Consider the following 24,188-nt stretch of genomic DNA (forward strand, 5'->3'; position numbering starts at 1 on the left):
TCTGATTCAGACTGCTTTTTTTTTTTTTTTAAAGCTATTCTCTTAGCTACTTTGAGGTATACAATACGGTATTATTAACCATAATCACCATGCTGTCCATTAGATTGCCCAGAACCTATTCATCTTACAGCTGGAAGTTTGTGCTCTGTGACCAACACCTCTCTATCCCTCCGCCCCTTAAGCCCCTGGTAACTACCATTCTAGTCTCTGCTTCTATGGTTTTGATATTTTTTTTTTAATAGAGTCCACATATAAGTGATATACAGTATATGTCTTTGACTTATTTCACTCTAAAATATTTTTTAAACTAGAAAAGTAACAAATACTTATTGTAAAATTGTAAAATATTTCACAAATACAGAAAAGAATAAAAAATAACATAAAGGCTACTCTAAACTCAGGAATCAACTTGTCCTGAACCTCTATTCCAACGAAGCTTAGGAGCGCAATGTGGAAAGTTCTAAAATTGCCTAGAGCTCTCACAAAGACAGTCTCTGACATAATTTCGTCACCTTCATGGAAGAGGGCAAAAGACTCTTCAAGCTCTGTTGTAAGTGCAAAGCTAAAACCATGCTCAAGTAGAATGTCACACAACTGTTACTGTCTACAAAGATTACTCTCTTCGGGAAAGGCCATATATTAATGTTTTGATGAGTTAACAGAAATGGACTGTAACACATGACATTTTATTCCAACTGGAACATACTGCTAGGATCGATTATTTCAAGTCATGATACCTATCTGACTGGTCATGTTTGAGTTGTTTATCAGTTCACTTCCACTTAAATCTAACCTGTGGTGCGCCAGTATAATTTCATACTTTTGGATATAAACCTCATGGTGCTTTTGCAAGAAAAAACAAAAACAAAAACAAAAACAAAAAAAAACTAAGCCACTTTTCTACTGAAAACTCACCTGACGTGCAAAACTTGGAACCCATCCTTTTGGGTATTGGATCAACTCTACATTATCTTTTTCTTGTTTTTGGCTTTAAAGCATTATTATTTTTATTGTAGGTACCTACATAGAATAAAATTGTGTTTTTATATCATTTTCTTTCTATTATTATGTTATGTTAATCACCATACATTACATCATTAGTTTTTGATGCAGTGTTCCATGATTCACTGTTTGCATATAACACCCAGAGCTCCATGCAATACGTGCCCTCCTTAATACCCATCACCAGGCTAACCCATCCCCCCACCCCCCTCCCCTCTAGAACCCTCAGTTTGTTTCTCAGAGTCCATAGTCTCTCATGGTTCGTCTCCCTCTCCGATTTCCCACCCTTCATTCTTCCCCTCCTGCTATCGTCGTCTTCTTCTTCTTCTTCTTTTTTTTTTTTAACATATAATGTATTATTTGTTTCAGAGGTACAGGTCTGTGATTCAACAGTCTTGCACAATTCACAGCGCTCACCATGAGGAATTCTTAATCTCAGGAAACAAACTGAGGGTTGCTCAACTCTACATTATCTTAAGGGCAGCCATGTAGACAACCAAGATGGTTCTGAATTCCATCTGGTAATCGTACAGTGCTGATATTCTTATCGTAGCCAGAGGGAGGATTCTACTGACACTGCACACACAGCATCACTCAGCCCGTGATATTTTTCATATACAAGAGAAGTTTGGGTTTGTCTGGTTGTCAGTCCAATTCAGTACAGCTAAGATGGCACACAGTGGCTGCAGGGGCCTCTGTCATCTTTTCTGGACCACTGCTACTCCTATCCCTGCATCTGTAGCCTTATTTTCTGACTTCCTTCTAATGACAAGGATGGAATATTGCAGCTCCTACCCAAGACCAATCTCTCTTGATGCCTGGGGTCTCAGTATTCTTCCCTTCCCAAGAATTTTGTTCCTGACAGTGTCTCCTCTCTCTCCCGAATCATTCGTTTCTCTCTCTAGAATACTAGATCTTATCATCAGCTACCAAACACATTCTGGAGCTTCTCAAACTCTGTGACTCTGTGGGGATAAAAGGACCAATTTGTTTTTTAAATTTCAACTTGCCACTGATACTTTTTAAAAGTACAATCAGAATGAATATTAGAAAAACGATCATCCAATGCTCATGGATTGGAAGAACAAACATTGTGAAGATGTCAGTGCTACCTAGAGCAATCTACACAGTCAATGCAATCCCCATCAAAATACCATCCACCTTTTTCAAAGAAATGGAACAAATAATCCTAAAATTTGTATGGGACTAGAAGAGACCCCGAATAGCCAGAGGAATATTGAAAAAGAAAAGCAAAGCTGGCGGCATCCCAATTCCGGACTTCCAGCTCTATTACAAAGCTGTCATCATCAAGACAGTATGGTACTGGCACAAAAACAGACACATAGATCAATGGAACAGAATAGAGAGCCCAGAAATGGACCCTCAACTCTATGGTCAACTCATCTTTGACAAAGCAGGAAAGAATGTCCAATGGAAAAAAGACAGTCTCTTCAACACATGGTGTTGGGAAAATTGGACAGCCACATGCAGAAGAATGAAACTGGACCATTTCCTTACACCACACACAAAAATAGACTCCAAATGGTTGAAAGACTTAAATGTGAGACAGGAGTCCATCAAAATCCTAAAGGAGAACACAGGCAGCAACCTCTTCCACCTCAGCCACAGCAACTTCTTCCTAGAAACATCGCCAAAGGCAAGGGAAGCCAGGGCAAAAATGAACTATTGGGATTTCATTAAGATAAAAAGCTTTTGCACGGCAAAAGAAACAGTCCACAAAACCAAAAGACAACCGACAGAATGGGAGAAAATATTTGCAAATGGCATATCAGATAAAGGGCTAGTATCCAAAACCTATAAAGAACTTACCAAACTCAACACCCAAAGAACAAATAATCCAATCAAGAAATGGGCAGAAGACATGAACAGACATTTTTCCAAAGAAGACATCCAAATGGCCAACAGACACACGAAAAGTGCTCAATATCGCTCAGCATCAGGGAAATCCAAATCAAAACCCCATTTCTCTGATTCACTTAGTGGCAGTATGTCCCTTAAACCTGTCACTAGTTGTTACCCTCCCATTTCCTTACTCATCCCCTTAACTTCTCTCCTCAGCCCACCCAGTGGGAGTTTCTACCCCAGAGCTGCACTGACACCACTCTTGCAGAGGTTTCCAGGGCTTATAATCCATATCCTGGCATACCTGTACCTGGTATCAGAATAATGAAACTCTTACAGGCTAGTTGGCAAATAGCCAAACCCTTCCCTGCGCTTTCTGTTCCCTCCCTAGGTAGTTTCATCAAATTCCATTATTAGCTCTACCTAGAGCTTCAGACTTGCATGCCCAATCTCCACTTGGGTGTCTAACACGCATCTCAAAATGTAAGATGTTCTAAACAGAACCTGGACTCCTCTTCAACCCCTAGATTCCCCAGGTCAATCAATGACTGACATCCAATTTGCTAAAGCTAGAAATCAATACCAAAGAATTATCCTTGATCCTTTACTTTCCTCCACACCCACGTTTAACCCTGCCCGTCAACACTCCTTCCAAACACTGCTTCCATTCTTGTCTAGACAGTACTTGAAGTTATCTTTAAGGAATGTAAATCAGATTATATCTCTCCCGTGCTTAACACCCCGATTTTTTTTACTTGGCTTACGGGCCCCACCTCTCCAAGCTCATTTCATTTCACTGACCTCCTCCCTCACCCTGCTCCTGCCTGGGGCCCTTGGCACTTGCTGTTACTTCTGCCTTATTTGGTGGTCTGTTTTCCTCCTCCAGAATGCAAGCACCACGAGAGGGGCTGCCTACCTCCAGGAACTAGATGAGTAGATGATACACAGCAGGTGCTCAAGAAATGAAACTGATGAATGGATGATTAGGACAGTGACCTTGAACCCTGGGAGAGAGACAGGCATCATTTTTTAAGAAATAACTGTTTAGTCGGGCCACTGCTCTTCCAGCAGGGACCCAACAAGCGACAGATCCGGGGAGACTCCCCTTCCTCCCCCGGGAGGAGCGGCGTGGGAGTGCACCGCAGGGAACTGCAGGGTTTGGAGACTCCACACGGGGTCGGGTGCCAGAGATAGAAACGCTCGATCACAGGCCAGGTAAGCACGGAGTGCGGGTGGAGACCGGGGAGACGGGAGTGACTGCTTTTCTCTGGGGGCGCACTGAGGAGCGGGGCCCCAAGTTCTCGGCTCCTCCCGGGTAGAGATTGGGAGGCCGCCATTTTCACTCTCGTCCTCCAAAGCTGTACCGAGAGCTTGCAGAGAACAAAAGCTCCTGAGAGCAAACCCGAGCAGCTTGCTTAGCCCGGACTGACAAGGGCAGGGGCAATTCCGCCTCCAGCAAAGACATTTGGGAACCACGGCAACAGGCCCCTCCCCCAGAAGATCAGCACGAACAGCCAGCCAAGACCAAGTTTACCGATCAAGGAGAAAGGGAGGACTCCAGCGCTACGGGAATACTGCACATAGAATTCATGGCTTTTTTACCATGACGCATTAGTCTTTCAAAGTTAAAATTTTTTTAACTGTTTTTTTTTTTGAATTTTTCTTTTTCCCTTTTTCAACCAACATCTTATCAATCCCTTTTTTAAAAAAACATTTTTATTTTTCATTCTTAGAGTCATATTCTATTCCTTCATAGTAGGTACCCTTATTTCTGGCATATATATATAAGTTGTGCTCTCTTTAAAATTTTGACATACAGTTTCTTCTAACATATCAAAACATACCCTAAATCTCTAGTGTATGGCTTTGTTCTAGTCTCCTGCCTGATCACATTCTCTCCTTTTTTTCTTTTTTTTTTAAAATCCTCTTCTTTCTTTTTTCAAACACCTTATCAATTCCTTTTTTTAAAATTTTTTATAATTTTCATCTTTACACTCATATTCCATCCCTTCATTTGTATCAACCCTTATTTTGTACATACATAAGTCTTCCTTTCTTTAAAATTTTAGGAGGCACTTTCTTCTAACAGACCAAAATACACCGAAAATCTAGTGTGTGGCACTGATCTATGCACCAGCCTGATCATATTTGATCATATTCTGTTTTGTTTTGTTCTGTTTTTATCTTTTTTCTTTTTTTTTCTCTTTCTTTTCTTTTCTTTTCCCCTGGTTTCAGGTCTTTTCTGATTTGTTTTGAGTATATTTTCTGGGGACATTGTTAACCTGTGAGCATTTTGTTCTTTCATTCATCTATTCTCCTCTGGACAAAATGACAAGACGAAAAAAGTCACCTCAGCAAAAAGAACATGAGGCAGTACCATCTGCCAGGGACCTACTCAATATGGACATTAGTATGATGTCGGACCTAGAATTCAGAATCACGATTTTAAAGATACTAGCTGGGCTTGAAAAAAGCATGGAAGTTATTAGAGAAACCCTTTCTGGAGAAATAAAAGAACTAAAATCTAACCAAGTCGAAATCAAAAAGGCTATTAATGAGGTGCAATAAAAAATGGGGGCACTAACTGCTAGGATAAATGAGACAGAAGAGAGAATCAGCGATATAGAAGACCAAATGATGGAAAATAAAGAAGCTGAGAAAAAGAGAGAGAAACAACTACTAGATCACGAGGGCAGAATTTGAGAGATAAGTGATACCATAAGATGAAACAACATTAGAATAATTGGGATCCCAGAAGAAGAAGAAAGAGAGAGAGGGGCAGAAGGTATATTGGAGCAAATTATAGCAGAGAACTTCCCTAATGTGGGGAAGGAAACAGGCATCAAAATCCAGGAGGCACAGAGAACCCCTCTCAAAATCAATAAAAATAGGTCAACACCCCGACATCTAATAGTAAAACTTACGAGTCTCAGAGACAAAGAGGAAAATCTTGAAAGCAGCTCGGGAGAAGAGATATGTAACCTATGATGGTAGAAACATTAGACTGGCAACAGACCTATCCACAGAGACCTGGCAGGCCAGAAAGGACTGGCATGGTTTCTTCAGAGCACTAAACGAGAAAAATATGCAGCCAAGAATACTATATCCAGCTAGGCTGTCATTGAAAATAGAAGGAGAGATAAAAAGCTTCCAGGACAAACAAAACCTAAAGGAATTTGCAAACAGGAAACCAGCCCTCCAAGAAATATTGAAAAGGGTCCTCTCAGCAAGGAGAGAGACTAAAAGCAGCATAGATCAGAAAGGAAAACAGACAATATACAGTCACAGTCACCTTACAGGCAATACAATGGCACTAAATTCCTATCTTTCAATAGTTACCCTGAATGTAAATGGGCTAAATGCCCCAATCAAAAGACACAGGCTATCAGATTGGATAAAAAAATCAAGTCCCATTGATATGCTGTCTGCAAGAGACTCATTTTAGACCCAAAGACACCCCCAGATTGAAAGTGAGGGGGTGGAAAACCATTTACCATGCTAATGGACACCAAAAGAAAGCTGGGGTGGCAATCCTTCTATCAGACAAATTAGATTTTAAAACAAAGACTGTAGTAAGAGATGAAGAAGGACACTGTATCCTACTTAAAGGGTCTATCCAACAAGAAGATCTAACAATTGTAAATATCTATGCCCCGAACATGGGAGCAGCCAGTTATATAAGGCAATTAATAACAAAAGCAAAGAAACACATTGACAACAATACAATAATAGTGGGGGACTTTAACACCCCCTGACTGAAATGGACAGATCATCTAAGCAAAAGATCAACAAGGAAATAAAGACTTTAAATGACACACTGGACCCAATGGACTTCACAGACATATTCAGAACATTCCATCCCAAAGCAACGGAATACACATTCTTCTCTAGTGCCCATGGAACATTCTCCAGAATAGATCACATCCTAGGTCACAAATCAGGTCTCAACCGCTACCAAAAGATTGGGATCATTCCCTGCATATTTTCAGACCACAATGCTTTGAAACTAGAACTCAATCACAAGAGGAAAGTCGGAGAGAACTCAAATACATGGAGGCTAAAGAGCATCCTACTAAAGAATGAATGGGTCAACCAGGAAATTAAAGAATTTAAATATTCATGGAAACCAATGAAAATGGAAACACAACTGTTCAAAATCTTTGGGATGCAGCAAAGGCAGTCCTAAGAGGAAAGTATATATCAATACAAGCCTTTCTCAAGAAACAAGAAAGGTCTCAAATACACAACCTAACCCTACACCTAAAGGAGCTAGAGAAAGAACAGCAAATAAAGCCTAAACCCAGCAGGAGAAGAGACATAATAAAGATCAGAGCAGAAATCAATGAAATAGAAACCAAAAGAACAGTAGAACAGATCAACGAAACTAGGAGCTGGTTCTTTGAAAGAATTAACAAGATTGATAAACCCCTGGCCAGATTTATCCATCAGAAAAGAGAAATGACCCAAATAATCAAAATCATGAATGAAAGAGGAGAGATCACAATACACCAAAGAAATACAATTATAAGAACATATTATGAGCAACTCTATGCCAGCAAATTAGATAAACTGGAAGAAATGGGTGCATTCCTAGAGATGTATCAACTACCAAAACTGAACCAGAATGAAAGAGAAAACCTGAACAGACCTATAACCACTAAGGAAATTGAAGCAATAATCAAAAGTCTCCCAACAAACAAAAGCCCAGGGCCAGATGGCTTCCCAGGGGAATTCTACCAAACATTTCAAGAAGAATTAATACCTATTCTCCTGAAACTGTTCCAAAAAATAGAAATGGAAGGAAAACTTCCAAACTCGTTTTATGAGGCCACCATTCCCTTGATCCCAAAACCAGACAAAGACCCCATCAAAAAGGAGAATTCCAGACCAATATCCTTGATGCACATGGATGCAAAAATTCTCACCAAAATACTAGCCAATAGGATCCAACAGTACATTAAAAGGTTTATTCACCATGACCAAGTGGGATTTATCCCTGGGCTGCAAGGTAGTTTCAACATGTGCAAATCAATCAATGTGATAAAATACATTAATAAAAGAAAGAACAAGAACCATATGATCCTCTCAATAGATGCAGAAAAAGCATTCGATAAAGTACAACATCCTTTCTTGATCAAAACTCTTCAGAGTATAGGGATAGAGGGTACTTACCTCAATATCAGAAAAGCCATCTATGAAAAACCCACAGCAAATATCATTCTCAATGGGGAAAAACTGAGAGCTTTCACCCTAAGGTCAGGAAAATGGCAGGGATGTCCACTATCACCACTGCTATTCAACATAGTACTAGAAGTTCTAGCCGCAGCAATCAGACAACAAAAAGAAATCAAAGGCATCCAAATTGGCAAAGAGGAAGTCAAACTCTCACTCTTTGCAGATGATATGATACTGTATGTGGAAAACCCAAAAGACTCCACCCCAAAACTGCTAGAACTCATACAGGAATTCAGTCAAGTGGCAGGATATAAAATCAATGCACAGAAATCAGTGGCATTTCTATACACCAACAAGAAGACAGAAGAGAGACAAATTAAGGAGCAATCCCATTTACAATTGCACTCAAAACCATAAGATACCCAGGAATAAATCTAACCAAAGAGGCAAAAGATCTGCACTCAGAAAACTATAAAATACTCATTAAAGAAATTGAGGAAGACATGAAGAAATGGAAAAACGTTCCACGCTCATGGATTGGAAGAACAAACGTTGTGAAGATGTCAATGCTACCTAGGGCAGTCTACACATTCAATGCAATCCCCATCAAAATACCATCCACTTTTTTCAAAGAAATGGAACAAATAATCCTAAAATTTGTACGGAACCAGAAAAGACCCCGAATAGCAAGAGGAATGTTGAAAAAGAAAAGCAAAGCTGGCGGCATCACAATTCCGGACTTTCAGCTCTATTACAAAGCTGTCATCATCAAGACAGTATGATACTGGCACAAAAACAGACACATAGATCAATGGAACAGAATCGAGAGCCCAGAAATGGACCCTCAACTCTATGGTCTACTAATCTTTGACAAAGCAGGAAAGAATATCCAATGGAAAAAAGACAGTCTCTTCAACAAATGGTGTTGGGAAAATTGGACAGTCAATTTTGGAATGAATGAAACGGGACCATTTCCTTACACCACACACAAAAATAGACTCCAAATGGTTGAAAGACCTCAATGTGAGACAGGAGTCCATCAAAATCCTAAAGGAGAACACAGGCAGCAACCTCTTCTACCTCAGCCACAGCAACTTCTTCCTAGAAACATCACCAAAGGCAAGGGAAGCAAGGGCAAAAATGAACTATTGGGATTTCATCAAGATAAAAAGCTTTTGCACAGCAAAAGAAACAGTCTACAAAACCAAAAGACAACCGACAGAATGGGAGAAAATATTTGCAAATGGCATATCAGATAAAGGGCTAGTATCCAAAATCTATAAAGAACTTATGAAACTCAACACTCAAAGAACAAATAATCCAATCAAGAAATGGGCAGAAGACATGAACAGACATTTTTCCAAAGAAGACATCCAAATGGTCAAAAGATACATGAAAAAGTGCTCAACATCGCTCGGCATCAGGGAAACCCAAATCAAAACTTCAATGAGATACCACCTCACACCAGTCAGAATGGCTAGATTTAACAAGTCAGGAAACGACAGACGTTGGCGGGGATGTGGAGAAAGGGGAACCCTCCTACACTGTTGGTGGGAATGCAAGCTGGTGCAGCCACTCTGGAAAACAGTATGGAGGTTCCTTAAAAAGTTGAAAATAGAACTACCATACGATCCAGCAATTGCACTACTGGGTATTTACCCCAAAGATACAAATATAGGGATCCAAAGGGGTACATGCACCCCAATGTTTATAGCAGCAATGTCCACAACAGCCAAACTGTGGAAAGAGCCAAGATGTCCATTGACAGATATATGGATAAAGAAGAGGTGGTATATATACACAATGGAATATTATGCAGCCATCAAAAGAATGAGATCTTGCCATTTGCAACAACGTGGATGGAACTGGAGGGTGTTATGCTGAGTGAAAGAAGTCAATCAGAGAAAGACATGTATCATATGACCTCACTGATATGAGGAATTCTCAATCTCAGGAAACAAACTGAGGGTTGCTGGAGTGGTGGGGGGTGGGAGGGATGGGGTGGCTGGGTGATAGACATTGGGGAGGGTATGTGCTATGGTGAGTGCTGTGAATTGTGCAAGACTGTTGAATCACAGATCCTTACCTCTGAAACAAATAATGCAATATATGTTAAAAAAAAAAAAAAGAAGATAGCAGGAGGGAAGAATGAAGGGGAGTAAATCGGAGGGGGAGATGAACCATAAGAGACGATGGACTCTGAAAAACAAACTGAGTGTTCTAGAGGGGAGGGGGGTGGGGGGATGGGTTACCCTACTGTGGGTATTAAAGAGGGCACGTTCTTCATGGAGCACTGGGTGTTATGCAGAAACAATGAATCATGGAACACTTCATCAAAAACTAATGATGTAATGTGTGGTGATTAACATAACAATAAAAAATTTAAAGAAAAAATAAAAATAAAAATGTAAAAACAAAAAGAAGTAGCTGTTTAAAAAGTAGATACTCTTTAATATTTTTCTCACCTAGGTGGGTGCTAATAAAATGTTACTATTTAAAAGTAGTATAAACCAACTACATTAAAAACCAACCAAACAAAAACCCAAACCAGAAGGTCCAGCAGCACCCAGGATCGAAGATTATGAAACTGAGCAATGTTTGAAGCTTCTGGTTTCCTTACCCCAAGGATCAGGATGCATTTGGCATCACACCTCCCTTTAGGGTTCTTGTAAAACATTTTGTCACTTCCTGTGATAAATGATTCTTTATATTTTACTTTCTCAAAAGCTACACTTTTTCTGTCCTTTATTTACACCTATTCTAGAAAATAACTACTATGAAATTGTTGCTATACTAACTCAGACTTTCTCTCTCTTAACCCACCTCTTAAATTCAGATCGAATTGATACTTTTTTCCTAGGCAATAATATTTCTGAGTTCTGAGCTACTACCTGTTTCCCAGGGAAAGGCAGCACAAGGCCCTTCTTTGGCTCCGTCTGATGTTCTGCTTTTAAATGCTCATTTAACCTAGAAATCATTTTAAAGAATAATGGCTACAATGAACAGACCTCAACACCAAGGTCCATGCCTGAGAAATAGGAATGGTACAGTGCTTTTTGCTCAGTAACCTTTATCAGTGATGGGCTGGGGACATAAAAACGTGTAAGAGGAAGAAAAAAAATTAAAACAAGCTTGTTTTTCAGGGCGTTCTAAGAGTTTGCTTAATTCTACTCTGCTTAGAGTGATCTGATATTAATCCTCCAATATGTCTAGTTATTTTGCAAGTGGAATCAGATTATTTTAGTAAAAATGACAAATGTGTTGTTTTCTTAGTAAATCTATAAATGCTTGTTGAATTACCATGCTTCATATAAAGAGGTCGAGGTGGTATTACGTAGGAGTGTAGAACTCAGGAGACATAAAACTGACTTCTACCACTAACGCCTTCTCTGCCCTTAGTAGCTAGTCACCGTTCCTTTCGAAGACCCAGATTTCTCAGCTATGAAATGTAAGAGGTTAGTATAGTATAATTCGGTATTTCTTAGTGTGGTCTATGAACCTCTGAGGGTCCCCGAGACCTTTTCTAAGGACCAGGTCCATGAAGACAAAATTGCCTTCATAATAATACAAACACGCCATTTGCCTTTTCCACTGTGCTAACGTTTATTCTAATGGTGCTATGGTAATCATGTGCTTTTGCGGAAATCAAATCAGTGGCGCCAAACTGTATTAATGGCCACTGTATTGTTCGTGGCCATGCACTTGCAGTTAAAAATAATGCCAGTTTCACTTAAGTATGCTTTTGATGAAGTCACAAAAAATTACTTTTATTAAATACTGAGCCTTTCAAATATTCTGTATGATGAAATGGAAAGTATGAAAAAAAGCATTTAGAAGTTTGTAACAGTATGAAGGTTCCTTAACATATTAAAAATCAAACTACCATGTGATTCAGCAATCCTGTTTCTGGGTATTTAACAACAACAACAAAAAACCCCAAAAACCCCTGAAATCAGGATCTCAAAGAGAGATCTGCTCCCCATGTTCATGGTAGCATTATTTACAACAGCCGAGATATAGAAACAACCTGAATGTCCACCAGTGGGTGAATGGATAAAAAAAAAAATGTGGTAAAAACATCCAGTGGGGTATTATTCAGCCTTCAAAACAAGGAAATCCTGCCACATGCAACAACATGGATGAACCAAGGGGACATTACAAATACTGCAGGATTCCAGTTATGTGAGGTACCTAAAACAGTCAAATAGGGACTGTAGCATGGTGGTTGCCAGAGGCTGGTGGTGAAGGGAAGTGGGAATCATTGTTCAACAGCTCCAAAGTTTCAGTGCCCCAAGATGGAGAAGTTCCAGAAGAGATGTGTTGTCTAATGCTGTGCCTATGGTAAAAATACTGCATTGTGCATTTGTCAAGAGGATGGATCTCGTGTTAAGAGTCTCATGAATCTTTCACTCACTCTGCACTTGCAGAGATGAGAAGGAAGAAAGTGAGCCATGGGAGTGGAATGTGCACGACAGTGAAGAGTATGCGATCTCTGTCACAACATGTCACTACAGAACAGTGATGAAATTACAGGTGCCTCTGCAGTGTCAGGTTGATTTTAAAGTGGTAAAAAATGTACCACCACAATTGTAAAAATTTTCTTGATGTGTTTTTGGTGCTGAGAATCTGCTGTTCTCTAGGGTAAAACGTGTGTAAAAAAACTTTCTATGTAAAAAAAAAATCTTGTCAGTAGAAGATTTATAATTTTGGAAAGTTATTAAAAAATTATTATGAAGTCCCATAAAATTATCAGCAGGGAAGTGTATGCATATATGTATTTAGGAAAGGATTTTCTCTGGTAGAATGAGAAGAAAAAATACTTAGAATATTATAAAATGGAATTGTATGAGGAGTAAAACCATTGTTAATATTGTCTAAATATGATAAATCCTACTTTTGAGGCACTTAAATAATTGTGTCTACATCTATGACTATGACTCTAGGGCTGTTTATTTTTTAAATTTTTAAAAAAGATTTTATTTATTTATTTGAGAGACAGTGCACACATGGGAGAGGGCCAGAGGGAGAGGGAGAAGCGGGCTCCCTGCTCAGCCCCTGTTTAGTTTTTTTTAAAAATAGCTAACACATTCACATGTTTCAAAAATCATAGTGTGAGGGGCGCCTGGGTGGCTCAGTCGGTTAACTGTCTGCCTTCGGCTCAGGTCCTGATCTCGGGGTCCTGGGATCGAGCCCCACATTGGGCTCCTTGCTTGGCAGGGAGCCTGCTTCTCCCTCCCACTCTCCCTCTGTGCTCTCTTCCTCTCTCAAATAAATAAAATCTTAAGAAAAAAATCATAGTGTGAAATACCTCCTGTGTACCACCTGCCCAATCCTCTTCTCCACAAAGGCAACTGCTTTAATAATAATGTCTTATTTATCCTCTTGGAGCTTTTTAGTGCATGTAAGCATTATTTAAATCATTTAACTATGCTAATATTTAATAATAATATACTATTTAATATTTAATATATTTAATAACATTGAAGATTAAGTAATCTTAATCGAATATATTACCAATGGCTCAATATAATAATATTAATTCATTAAATATGTTTGGAGCTCTTCCCATGTCCATACATAGAGCTTTCTCTTGTTCTGTTTCATAGCCTTGGAGGCCTCCCTCCACCATATGGCTGTACCTGAATTTACTGAAAGGGTCCCCTACTGAATGACATTTACATAGTTCGCAATCTTTTGCTATTATTATTTTTTTAAATTTAAATTCACTTAGCAATCTTTTGCTATTAAACCATGCTTTGAGCAATGAGTTGGTAAAAATGTCATTCTGCATGAATGTAGGGGTGTCTCTGGAGTAAATCTCTAGAAACAAGAGCTTTAGAAAGAGAAGAGCTGAGTCGAAGAGTGTAAGCATTTTTCATTTTTCACAAGCACTTCCAAGTCACTGCCCTACAGAGGTCATACCAATTTATAGGACTAGGAGAGGGTTTCCCCACATCTCTGACAAAACTGTTCGGATTTTTGTCAATCTAATAAGTGAAAAGTAAGATCTCTATGTGATTTGAATTCATATTTCTTTTTTTTTTAAGTCAGGTTGAGCATATTTTCTCATTTTTCAGAGCTCCTTATCTGCCCTTTTTGATAATATCTAGGATGCTGTTTTGACACGTTTCAGTATCACTTATTTAATAATTTAACGTTCCATATAGAAATGCAAAGTCTCATGGTTCCCAATTTGAGTTTGCTTTTTTCATTAGCCTTAATTTTAATTTTCTATTGTTTTAAAGTACCAAATCTTAGATGTATTATTAATTTTCTTCTTAAATTGATGAATTTTTTTCCCGTTATTATTTCCTTCCTTCTGCTTTCTTTTGATGTACTTCTGGACTTTCTATTATAAAGCTAGTCACGAACCTGTTCCGTATTTTCATACTGTCATTTTTTAAAGAGAACTCTTGGAGACCAATGTTTAGTTCCTTGTTCCCTCCTTCCTTGTATAATGAAAGCACTTTAGATTTTTTTTTTTTTACATTTTCTTCTGAGTATGAGGTCAATCACATCTCACAAGTTTTGCTACATAATGTTCCCATAGTAATTTTTTTAAGAGGCCTAATAACTGCAGTATCAACGTCCTTTCTGATTCAAGTGTTCAAACATGGCTTTTCAAAGTGGTTGGTTTTTAAAATTTTTATTATTGTTATTAATATGTATTTTTATTGCATTGAGATCTAAGAATGTAGCTTTTATAATTTCTGTCTGCAGTTTAGAATGAAGGATTCCCCCTTAGTCTTTCAGAACCCAAACAGGAATTCATTTTTATATTATCCTCACTTCTTTCACCGAGTACATCACCAAACACTACTGGGCTAGTTCTGATTACATATCGAAATGCAGAACTGAAGGAGAGTGTGCTAAAATTTCCATGAAGAAAAGAAAGGTGTGTCCCAGGGATGTCACATACAGCATGGTGCCTATAGTAAATACTACTACACTGTGTCCGTGAAAGTAGCTAGGAGTGTAGATCCTAAAAGTTCTCATCCCAAGAAAAAAGCTTTGTAACTCTGTGTGGTAGCAACTGTTAAAAGGCCTTCTGTGGTGATTACTTTGTAATATGCACAAGTAGGGAATCATTACATTAGACACCTGAAACTGATGTCATGTTAATGACACTGCATCCAAAAGAAAAATAAAGATGTTACCTGAAACATATCCGTATCTTTATCATGCGTGTACTCCACCACCACAGTCTGATTCCTTGACAGAGTGTACGATATACTGTGTTGACCTTTGCAGCTGATAGCCTAATAATGAAATAAACACATATAAAAATTCAGTAAAATCTCATTTCAACAACTTAATCACAGTTCTTGTAGTTAACAAATATCACTCTGCCAGCAAAACCAATATAAGCCAACAGTTTTCCTTTTTTAAAAAAGTGATAGCCTGTCCCTGGGGCACCTGCGTGGCTCAGTCGGTTAAGTGGTTGACTCCTGATTGCAGCTCAGGTCATGATCTCAGGGTCATGAGATCGAGCCCCACATCTTGGGCTCCACGGTCAGCGGGGAGTCTGCTTGAGGATTCTCTCTCTTCCTCTCCTTCCACCCCTCCCCTGCTCACCCTCTTTCTCTAAATAAATAAAACCTTAAAAAAAAGGAAAGTCAGAATCTGTCCCTGTGGTGTGCCCTGAATTACAGAGAAGTTAACAGTCACAACTGTGGCTTTACCCAACCCTCTTGGTATGAACAATATTTAAGCCAAATCAAAGTTAATTTACTAGTTTGCAAGATTTAATTTAATATTTCTGAAAAAACATACACTTTCTCCATATTACCTGAACTCAGTGATTGAGTTTTTAGATTAATAGGGTTTATTTAAAAATTTTAAATTTTTTTTCAACACTACAGCAGTTAAGTCAATGACATTTTGTTATATTTTCCCCATGCAACAGAGATTATAATCTGGTTAAAAAAAGTCATTGAAAAAAATCTAAGTGTTCTTATATTTTTTTATCCTTACAATGTAAGGATATCTATTCATTATCCTTACAATGTAAGGATATCTATACATTATTCTAGCCAGTGATCATACAACATTTACATAAGCTGTATAACAGAGTATAAGTAGTTGCTTAACCCATTTACTAAGTTAATAAAAAAGAAAGCTGAGTTAATTTTATCTTTTCTATTTTTAGACTAAAGCTAATAGCCTTTCTTAAAGAACCTACAAACCAGTAATACAATATTCTTATTTTCTTCATAATGATATATTTGAATGCATCTTAAGCTGTGGTCACACACTTTTAAGACTTCCAAATTAACGAAGTTTATTTAAATTGTACTCCAAATTATTTCAATTACATTTTATCCATTCCACTTCAACCCAATTTATCTTCATTTCTACTCTTTTACATTAAATATAATAAATAAAATTTTAATGAGCCTTTCTATTAAACATTTATTGAATAATGACACTGTATGAGGACCAAGAAAGTGTTTGGAAGTAGCTGGACATATAAAGCATGTTAATGAAAATGTACTCTGAACATTTATATTTGACTAGTATAATTGCTTAGAGCAAGAAGTAGTACAACATTCCAAATCAACTTTGAAGTTAGCCTGGTTACTCTCATGGTTATTTAATCATCTGCCCTGAGGAACTTTGTGACTGAACTGTTTTGTTCTATGTGCTTCATTAAGACAATACAAGTATTAGAAATAATTTAAATATTTAATATGACCAGAAATCTACAAAAGGCTTCTTAGACTAACAAAAAACTCCACTAACAAAAATAGTCTTAAATTTTCACTGGTCTGAGTTAGATAAATTTAATGGTATTTTTATATTATAGTTAAGCGAAAACACCCACTTTAGGAAAAATAATTTTATTAAACTCAAACTTATAAAACTAACAATCAGGGTGATTATTTATAAACTAATTTCAGTTTCCTTAAAAAGTATCTATTGCACTTAAAAGTATCCAATTTACAAATATCTCAACTCAAAACACAAGTTTCATGACACATATATTACATAAAATAAGAACTATCCGCAAAATCAGTTCACAAGTGCCATAACAGAACGCCCTTTTAAAATGTCATACATTTTTGTATGATTGTACCTTCTTAAGTACAGTGTTTCTCAAACAGTTGCTTTAACTGGAAGAAAGTCACCTGAACCTTGGAGACATGTGGGAGAGCACCCTGCAGTGAAGTTTCTCCTATTATAACATTTTACCTGAAAATTATTGTAATTTTTTATTCTCCTCCTATGCTGACTGGTTTTGACATTTAAACATTTCCAAACTTGGGGCACCTGGGTGGCTCAGTCGTTAAGCATCTGCCTTCAGCTCAGGTCATGATCCCAGGGTCCTGGGATTGCATCGGAACCCCACATCGGACTCTCTGCTCAGCAGGGAGTCTGCTTCTCCCTCTCCCACTCCCCCCTGCTTGTGTTCCCTCTCTTGCTGTCTCTCTCTCTCTGCCAAATAAATAAATAAAAAAATCTTAAAAAAAAAATAAACAAACACTTCCAAACTTGCTGGGAAACTGATGCCCTGGGAGGTGTTGCTGTGCTCATCCCATTACCTGGCACAGTCCTGGTCATGGGACCCCACAGACACTTCTGCGCCCCTCCCAGAAACACCCAGAAATAGCCATTTTATAGCCCTACGTCCTTGGTTCATCCAATTCTTCTGACATGTTTTACTCAAACTATTCTCTCTTCCTGAGAGAAGGGCTCAGGTTAATATAAGCCCCCACAGCACATGAAAAGAGGCTACTGATAGAGAAGCCATACCCAGGAACTGCTCACAGTACAGGGGAGCACAAAACCTGGGCTGACCCCTGCCTGGCCACTCCCAAACAGGGGAGAAAGCACAGGGACTCGGAAGCCTTGTATGCCTGATCCAGGACACCTTGAATGGTGAGCCCCCTTAAAATTTACAACTTCAAACTTCTGCCGGCTTTTTATGCGGCTCAGTGTGAATGGGACCAGGGTTAGGAAAGGTGAGCACTTTCGGGTTAGGGAAATACTTTTTCTGAGACTTTTTGATTAAGAAAGTACCATTGGTAGGCCATGTTCCGGAAGCTTCTGGATGTACGGAACACGGAGAAGTGGGAAAAGAGATTCTGCAGGGAGAAACTGAATGGCTCTGAACCAACAGGTAGTACACTCCCCTGTGGCAGGGATGGCCAAGGAACTTCAGAATTGGAGTGACATCAACCTCTCCATTGCTTCCAGTTCTCGTAGTGATTTCCCTCTGTTAGTGCCAAGCCAGGACAGCAGACCTGCCAGGACAAAGTCCTGAGAGCTGGTGGCATGTCAGGCTGCACCCATGGGGAGGAGAAGCACGGTGGAGAGCTGGCCCTCAGAAGACTAGGAATTAAGCCAGGACTGGGATTTGGAGCAAAAGGTGGCAGTCCAAACCAGGCCCCCTGAGGCCATTGGTGGCATCCTCAGAAACAAATGGAGAGATGCAGACAGCCCTTGACGACACAAATTGGGCTCACATGATCTTGTGTTCATATTAAAGCCAAGAGTGGGGCCAAATTTGGTCAGTGGGGGGGAAATCAGAAGAGAGTTTAAGCTTGAAGTCCGTTTTTGCTTTCTTTCTGACAAGTATCCAAGGCATCATTACACTCTTCTCTGGTTAGAAGCACCAGTTTTTTCAACAACACTTCTAACATTTAAAATAGGACTTTTGGAAATTCAGCTTCTAGTAAATTACAGATTCACTGACTTGAGTCAATCACTGCAGGTATTTTGGAAATACAGTTTTCCCCAAGGTAACAAGTGGCTTTGAAATCTATTTCTGAAATATCATACAGGAAGGTAGGTAAGGCCTTCTCCTGGCACTCACTGTAATGTAGTTCAAACACAATTACTGTAACATAATGTAATTTTTATTACACCAACTCAAACTTGGAAATGAGGCACTTTAAAATTGTAAGGAAAACAAGCCCAACCAGCTTGCCTGGTGGATTGTGCTGATCTCCCGTATCTGCTATTCTACTGTGCTGGGGGGGCGGGGGCAGGGCAGGGATGTGGTGTGTCTCTCTCTCAGCACTGGGAGTACCTTTATCTGTTCTTCCATCCCCAGCACTGAGGGCACGGTAGGCTTTCAACCAATGTCAGAGGACTACATGAACTGCTACAGACAGAAGATGAGATTTAGAGCTTCCTTCCTCAGGTCTCCCTACCCCTCCCCTCCTTTTCATTCACAAAGGTACCCACAGTGACACCTCAGCTTAAATTTATGGCATGTGATTTTTATGGGGTGAAAAATCACATTTGTGCAATTACAGATTAGACAATTACAATTACAGATCCACAGAATAAAGGATTCCAGCTTTATCCAGCTTAGATAGTCAATCACTGCAGATCTTCTGGATATAATGTACAAGTGTGTGTATAAGCACTACCCTGCAATCCCAGTTGCCCAAGCTCGGTCCCTTCTGAGCCAAGACAGTTTCTTCCTTCCTTAGCTTTACTTGTGTCACAGGCTCTGCTTAGCTCAGCCTGCCTCCGCCACTCAGGGGAGCTAGAACTCGTTGTCCCGGTTCAACTCAGACTAAATGTCAGGGACTTTTCTGAGCCCCCAGACCGTAAAACAAACATGGCTCATAATGTCTATAGAATTTTCTTGCTCCTATAAGGCGGTAGGTACATATCTAAAGCACATACAGAGATATCAAATATGTCATGATACCGGAAAGGTGTAACAGGATGGATACATGTCTTCATGACAGCCACAGAGTTTCATTCAAATTGTAGAAGAGGAAAATAATCAAATCATTCATTTGTTATGAAGCAGTGGGATCAGCTCTCAGTCACAGAGCAGAAGGGAAAAGCCCACTGAGACACTAACTGGCTTCTAGTAAATACTAATTTATTACAGTTATGATTTAGCCTATCTAATTCAAGCTCTGTAAGGCTGCTAAGTGAGCCTTTATCAACTGTGTAGGGAGAGAAAATGGAATTCATCATTGTGACAGACATCGTTGGTTACCTACCTAATGCCTTTCTCCCTTCTAGCTGAGCCGGCTTCCTGTGAAAAAGCCTGAAAATGCCAATACCAGCTCTCCTAGGCTCTGAAGCTAGCATGTGGAAATCTGACCCAACCCTGACCAGTGGGATTTTGGAGAACTCTGGTGTGGGCCGCATGAGGCTGGGAGCCATCAGGAGAGATTCCTTTCTCTGTTACTACAATAGTACCATGATATTTGGAGTGGAGGTGGTCATGGAGCACCACGAAAGGAAGCCAAGAGACTCAGGGAAGTGGACCGAGCCCTGACATCTGTGAGTTTAACCACATCTGGAACTACCTACTCCAGACTACTTCTGAGAGAAAAAGGAGGGTTTTAAGGCTGCTTTTAGTTGGGTATTTTGTTCCTTGTGGTCTAAAGCATCACTAGACTGTTGGGCCCTAACTTTTTCTCCTTCTGGGTTTCCTATTTCAGTCAAAGGTACAATCAGATTTCCAGCCACCCCTACTTAAAACAGCCCTCTCTTGCCACCGTTGTCCATGCACAATTAGCATTATCATCATGACTAAAGCCAGGAGCACTGATTTTGCTGCATTAAGGCAAAAATCAAATACAAATAGAAAAACAATGTGTTACATTGCAGGCTTTCTCCTCGAATACAAAATAGTTGTTGGGCAAAACTGATTTATTCCCCAAAGGAGTTTTACGACCAGCTCTTTTACAGACCAGAGCTTTCTGCTCTAGAGATGACTAGGCATCATCTAATTTGTCTTTATTGAATCTGGGTTGCCCTTAGGAACTTGCTTGACCAACAGAATGCACAAGAAGTGACATACAGGACTACTTCCAAGGCTGGATCAGAAGAAGACTGACAGCTTCTCATTAGCACCCTGGAACACTTGCTCTTGGGAGTCCCGAGCCCCCACAGAAGAAGCTTAACTACCCAGAGGCCACCATACTACAAGGAGAGGTCCTGTGGCCTGAAATGCCATGTGGGGAGAGGGAAGCCACAGAGCACCAAGACCCAGATATAAGAGTCTTCGAAGAAGCCTCCTTGGGAGTGGATCCTCTGGTTCCAACTGCCCCAAAATTCACCACGTGGATCAGAGATAAATGACCCATGTGTGCCCTGTCCCAAATTCCCAATTCACAGAATTATGAACAAAATCGAATGGGTTTTGCTAAGCTACTAATTTACCACACAGCAAAAGGCAACTGGACCAGTCAGTTTTCAAAGCCTATTGGTGTCCGAGCATTTTGTCTGTCTCATGTAACTCACCACTTAAGACGTTATGGCTCTCTGTGTATTCCCCTTACCTCTGCCCAAGGGTATGGGATTAGGTGTGCGGCCAGAGCGGGTAGCCCGGAGCCTCCACACAGAGCAGGGGTTAAGGTGCCCACGGCAGTGTCATGTGCTCCTGAATGCAGGCTAAGAGGCGGCTATCTGTGGTTTGAGCAAATATGTATTTTTACTGTGATATCCTTCACATGAGATGTAAACAAAGCTTTATATCAGTATTTAAAATTCATATTTATAGATTAACACATAAAAGGAATCTGGAAGGCATTCGAAGCATTCTCAGAGGGAGGCAAAGCTACCAAGCACGTCATATGGGCAATTTTCAGTCCTTACGCATTGGCATCAGGAATAGAAGGGATACTAGACTAGAAGGAGAAAAAAATTACTAGTTACGTTAGATACTACAAAGCCAAACTTCGGCAAACCGCAAATATCATGTACACCAGTGGGGGCATGCCTTACTAGAGTCGACCTCATTTAAGGAAATACAGTGTTTGTGTAAGTGTGTGAATCTGAGTTTCAAATGAAATGAAATAAAATTCTTCTTCTTCAAATCCACATCTAATTTTTCTATTAATGTGTTTTAGAACCAAATCACAAGAGTTTAATAATCTCGCTTGTCTAGACATCCCGGATGTCAACTCTAAAGGATGGCAGTCCCTGCTCTGGGGCCACACAGAGTCTGACTACATCAAATGACCGTGGTTTTGGAAACAGCAGTACCCTGCAGAGTCTCCTCCATAAGTAGATATAATTAGGGTTGGGTTTGCCTTTCTAAAGAGGGGGCCAGACACCTGACACCTGGTGTGGCTTACACACCGAAGGAACCTTTTCCAAATACATCTCAAATGTTCACGGAGCTGCTCTGAAGAGCTTTGCATCACGTGTCCAAAGGTGGTGGTATTCTGTGAGGCTGTTCACGGCACCCCCTCCCCTTCAGTTTCCAACAAAACATCTCAGGAAGAAGTCGAAGGTAATCCAACAGCCTACCCAACGGGAACAGTCCTAGGAAAGGTCCTGCACACTCAACTCGGGAAGCCAGTGTGCCTTTGTCTTCTGGGTTCTGCCAAGAAACCTATGAGCCTGTGTTCCCAACAGCCTTCTAAATGATGTCCACAACTCAGCACTCTTTACTGAGGCAGCGTAGAGAAGTATAAGCTCCCTGGCCAATTTTTCTGCATGTTTATGGCAAGTTTATTTTCTGCCACTTTACCTGCTAGTTCTAATTTGCAAGTTAATATTTTAGTCCATCCCATGATTTAAATAAATAGCTATGCAAAAATGATTACTGCACAAAGACCTGATAAAAATGGATAAATAACAACACTGACCTCTCACAGCCATTCTGGTTACTAAACACAAGTATTCTATGACAGGGTCTATCACTGTGGAAACATCTTAATTGGTATGGAAAAACATAATGGAAACCGTTTTGGGGTAGGAATGAATAGGGCCAATGAACTGAACCTTTTCTGTCCAGAACCAACTTCCGACATTTATGTTTATGGCAGAGGCGGGCTCACGTAGGAGCATATGAATGAGTTTGCCGTGAACTGTGCAGCAGCTTGGAAAGAATGGAATGATTTCACCATCCAGAGCAGTGTGTCCACAAGGATGCCGGGGCCGTGCGGTAGGGCGCATAACCACTGCCCTGGGAGGTCCCCAGCTCTGCATCACCTCACTGCAATGACCATCGATAACCCAGCACATGCCTGGACACTGGGCAGCAGCAGCCATTCCCATCAGACGGTTGCCTCATTGTACTGCCTGGCTTATCCCGCTGACTTCCAAGTTCACGTGTGCTTTAGGGAAGGGGAATAAGGCCACGTGTGGACACTGCAGAGATCAACTTGGTCAGTGGATTCTGATGCTGGGAAAACCACACACTGGACCCCATGTCTGAGTCCTGGTCCAGTCACTCACCAATGACAGCCAAATTCCATGAGCTCTTTAGTTAATCTTTATCATTCATCGGCAGTGGGAGTTAGTGCCGGTAGCACGGATTTCACTGTATTCAAAGCCGAAGGAACGAGGTACAACATGGCATTTCCTCTTTTCAAATACAGACCTGCTCTTAGAGCACTGCTTTGTGACCCAAAGGGGTTTACCAACAGTTCACTGTAGTCCAGGAACATACGCTTTGGAGATTACCATTCTGTTTGGCTTTAAATATATGTTTGATATTGACTGTATTAATTAGAGATAATCCCACTATGACAAACATGTTTTTCCAGAACTAATGACTTTTATGTCAGGCTGACAAGTATAATTAGGCAATAAATCCTCAATCAGTCTGGCTCAAATTGCTACAGGGAAGATGAGGTCTCTGCCATCATTGTCAATTTATGTATAAAATATGTATGAGTGCTATTTCTAAAGAGAAGAAGTGGCTAAAGGAATTCATAATTTATTTTGCATGAACACACACTTTAAAATATTCTCTTTTCAAAGAGCCATATTTCAAACAAGCGTCTGAACCATGGGTACGATTACAAAGTCACAAGGTGCTAACTTGGATTTCATCAAAATCAACAGTGTCTCACGGAATAAATAAATAAGAAAGATAAGCCTGTTTGTCAGAGGCAATGGCTTTGAACTTGGCACTGGGCCACTCCCACACCCGCCTAGGATCTGCTCACTGAGCTATGTGATGAACTCTGGCAGAGAACTTACTGCATGCACAGTCTGGACATGGGCTGGGTGGGTGGGTGGGGGGGAACGTGGTCCATCAATCCAGCAGACACAGATGCCAGAGAAGACACGAACCTTGGAGGAGAACCTGTTTCTAATTTGGTGTCACTCCTAATTACAAGGAAGCTGGATGTGGTCAGTGGGACAAGTCACAAGAGAGGACCTCAGATAGAGTTCAGAAAATATGAACTGTCAAGGGCTGCAGCTGGAGAGGT

The 24,188-nt window shown here is 40.1% G+C and overlaps 1 protein-coding gene across 1 annotated transcript in view; it reads right to left on the reverse strand.

Annotated features, from left to right (window-relative positions):
• The window catches only part of PELI2 (pellino E3 ubiquitin protein ligase family member 2), a 207,351-nt gene that overhangs the window by 20,360 nt on the left and 162,803 nt on the right, over nt 1-24,188 (reverse strand). Inside the window, exon 3 of the mRNA XM_028111992.2 lies at nt 15,198-15,299. Coding sequence (XP_027967793.1) covers nt 15,198-15,299 — 102 coding nt within the window. The remainder of the gene's footprint in view (nt 1-15,197; nt 15,300-24,188) is intronic.

The sequence above is a fragment of the Eumetopias jubatus genome, unplaced genomic scaffold (assembly GCF_037043125.1).
Source record: "Eumetopias jubatus isolate StellerSeaLion01/CBP00866 unplaced genomic scaffold, mEumJub1_p1.0 scaffold_7, whole genome shotgun sequence".
Classification (NCBI taxonomy): domain Eukaryota; kingdom Metazoa; phylum Chordata; class Mammalia; order Carnivora; family Otariidae; genus Eumetopias; species Eumetopias jubatus.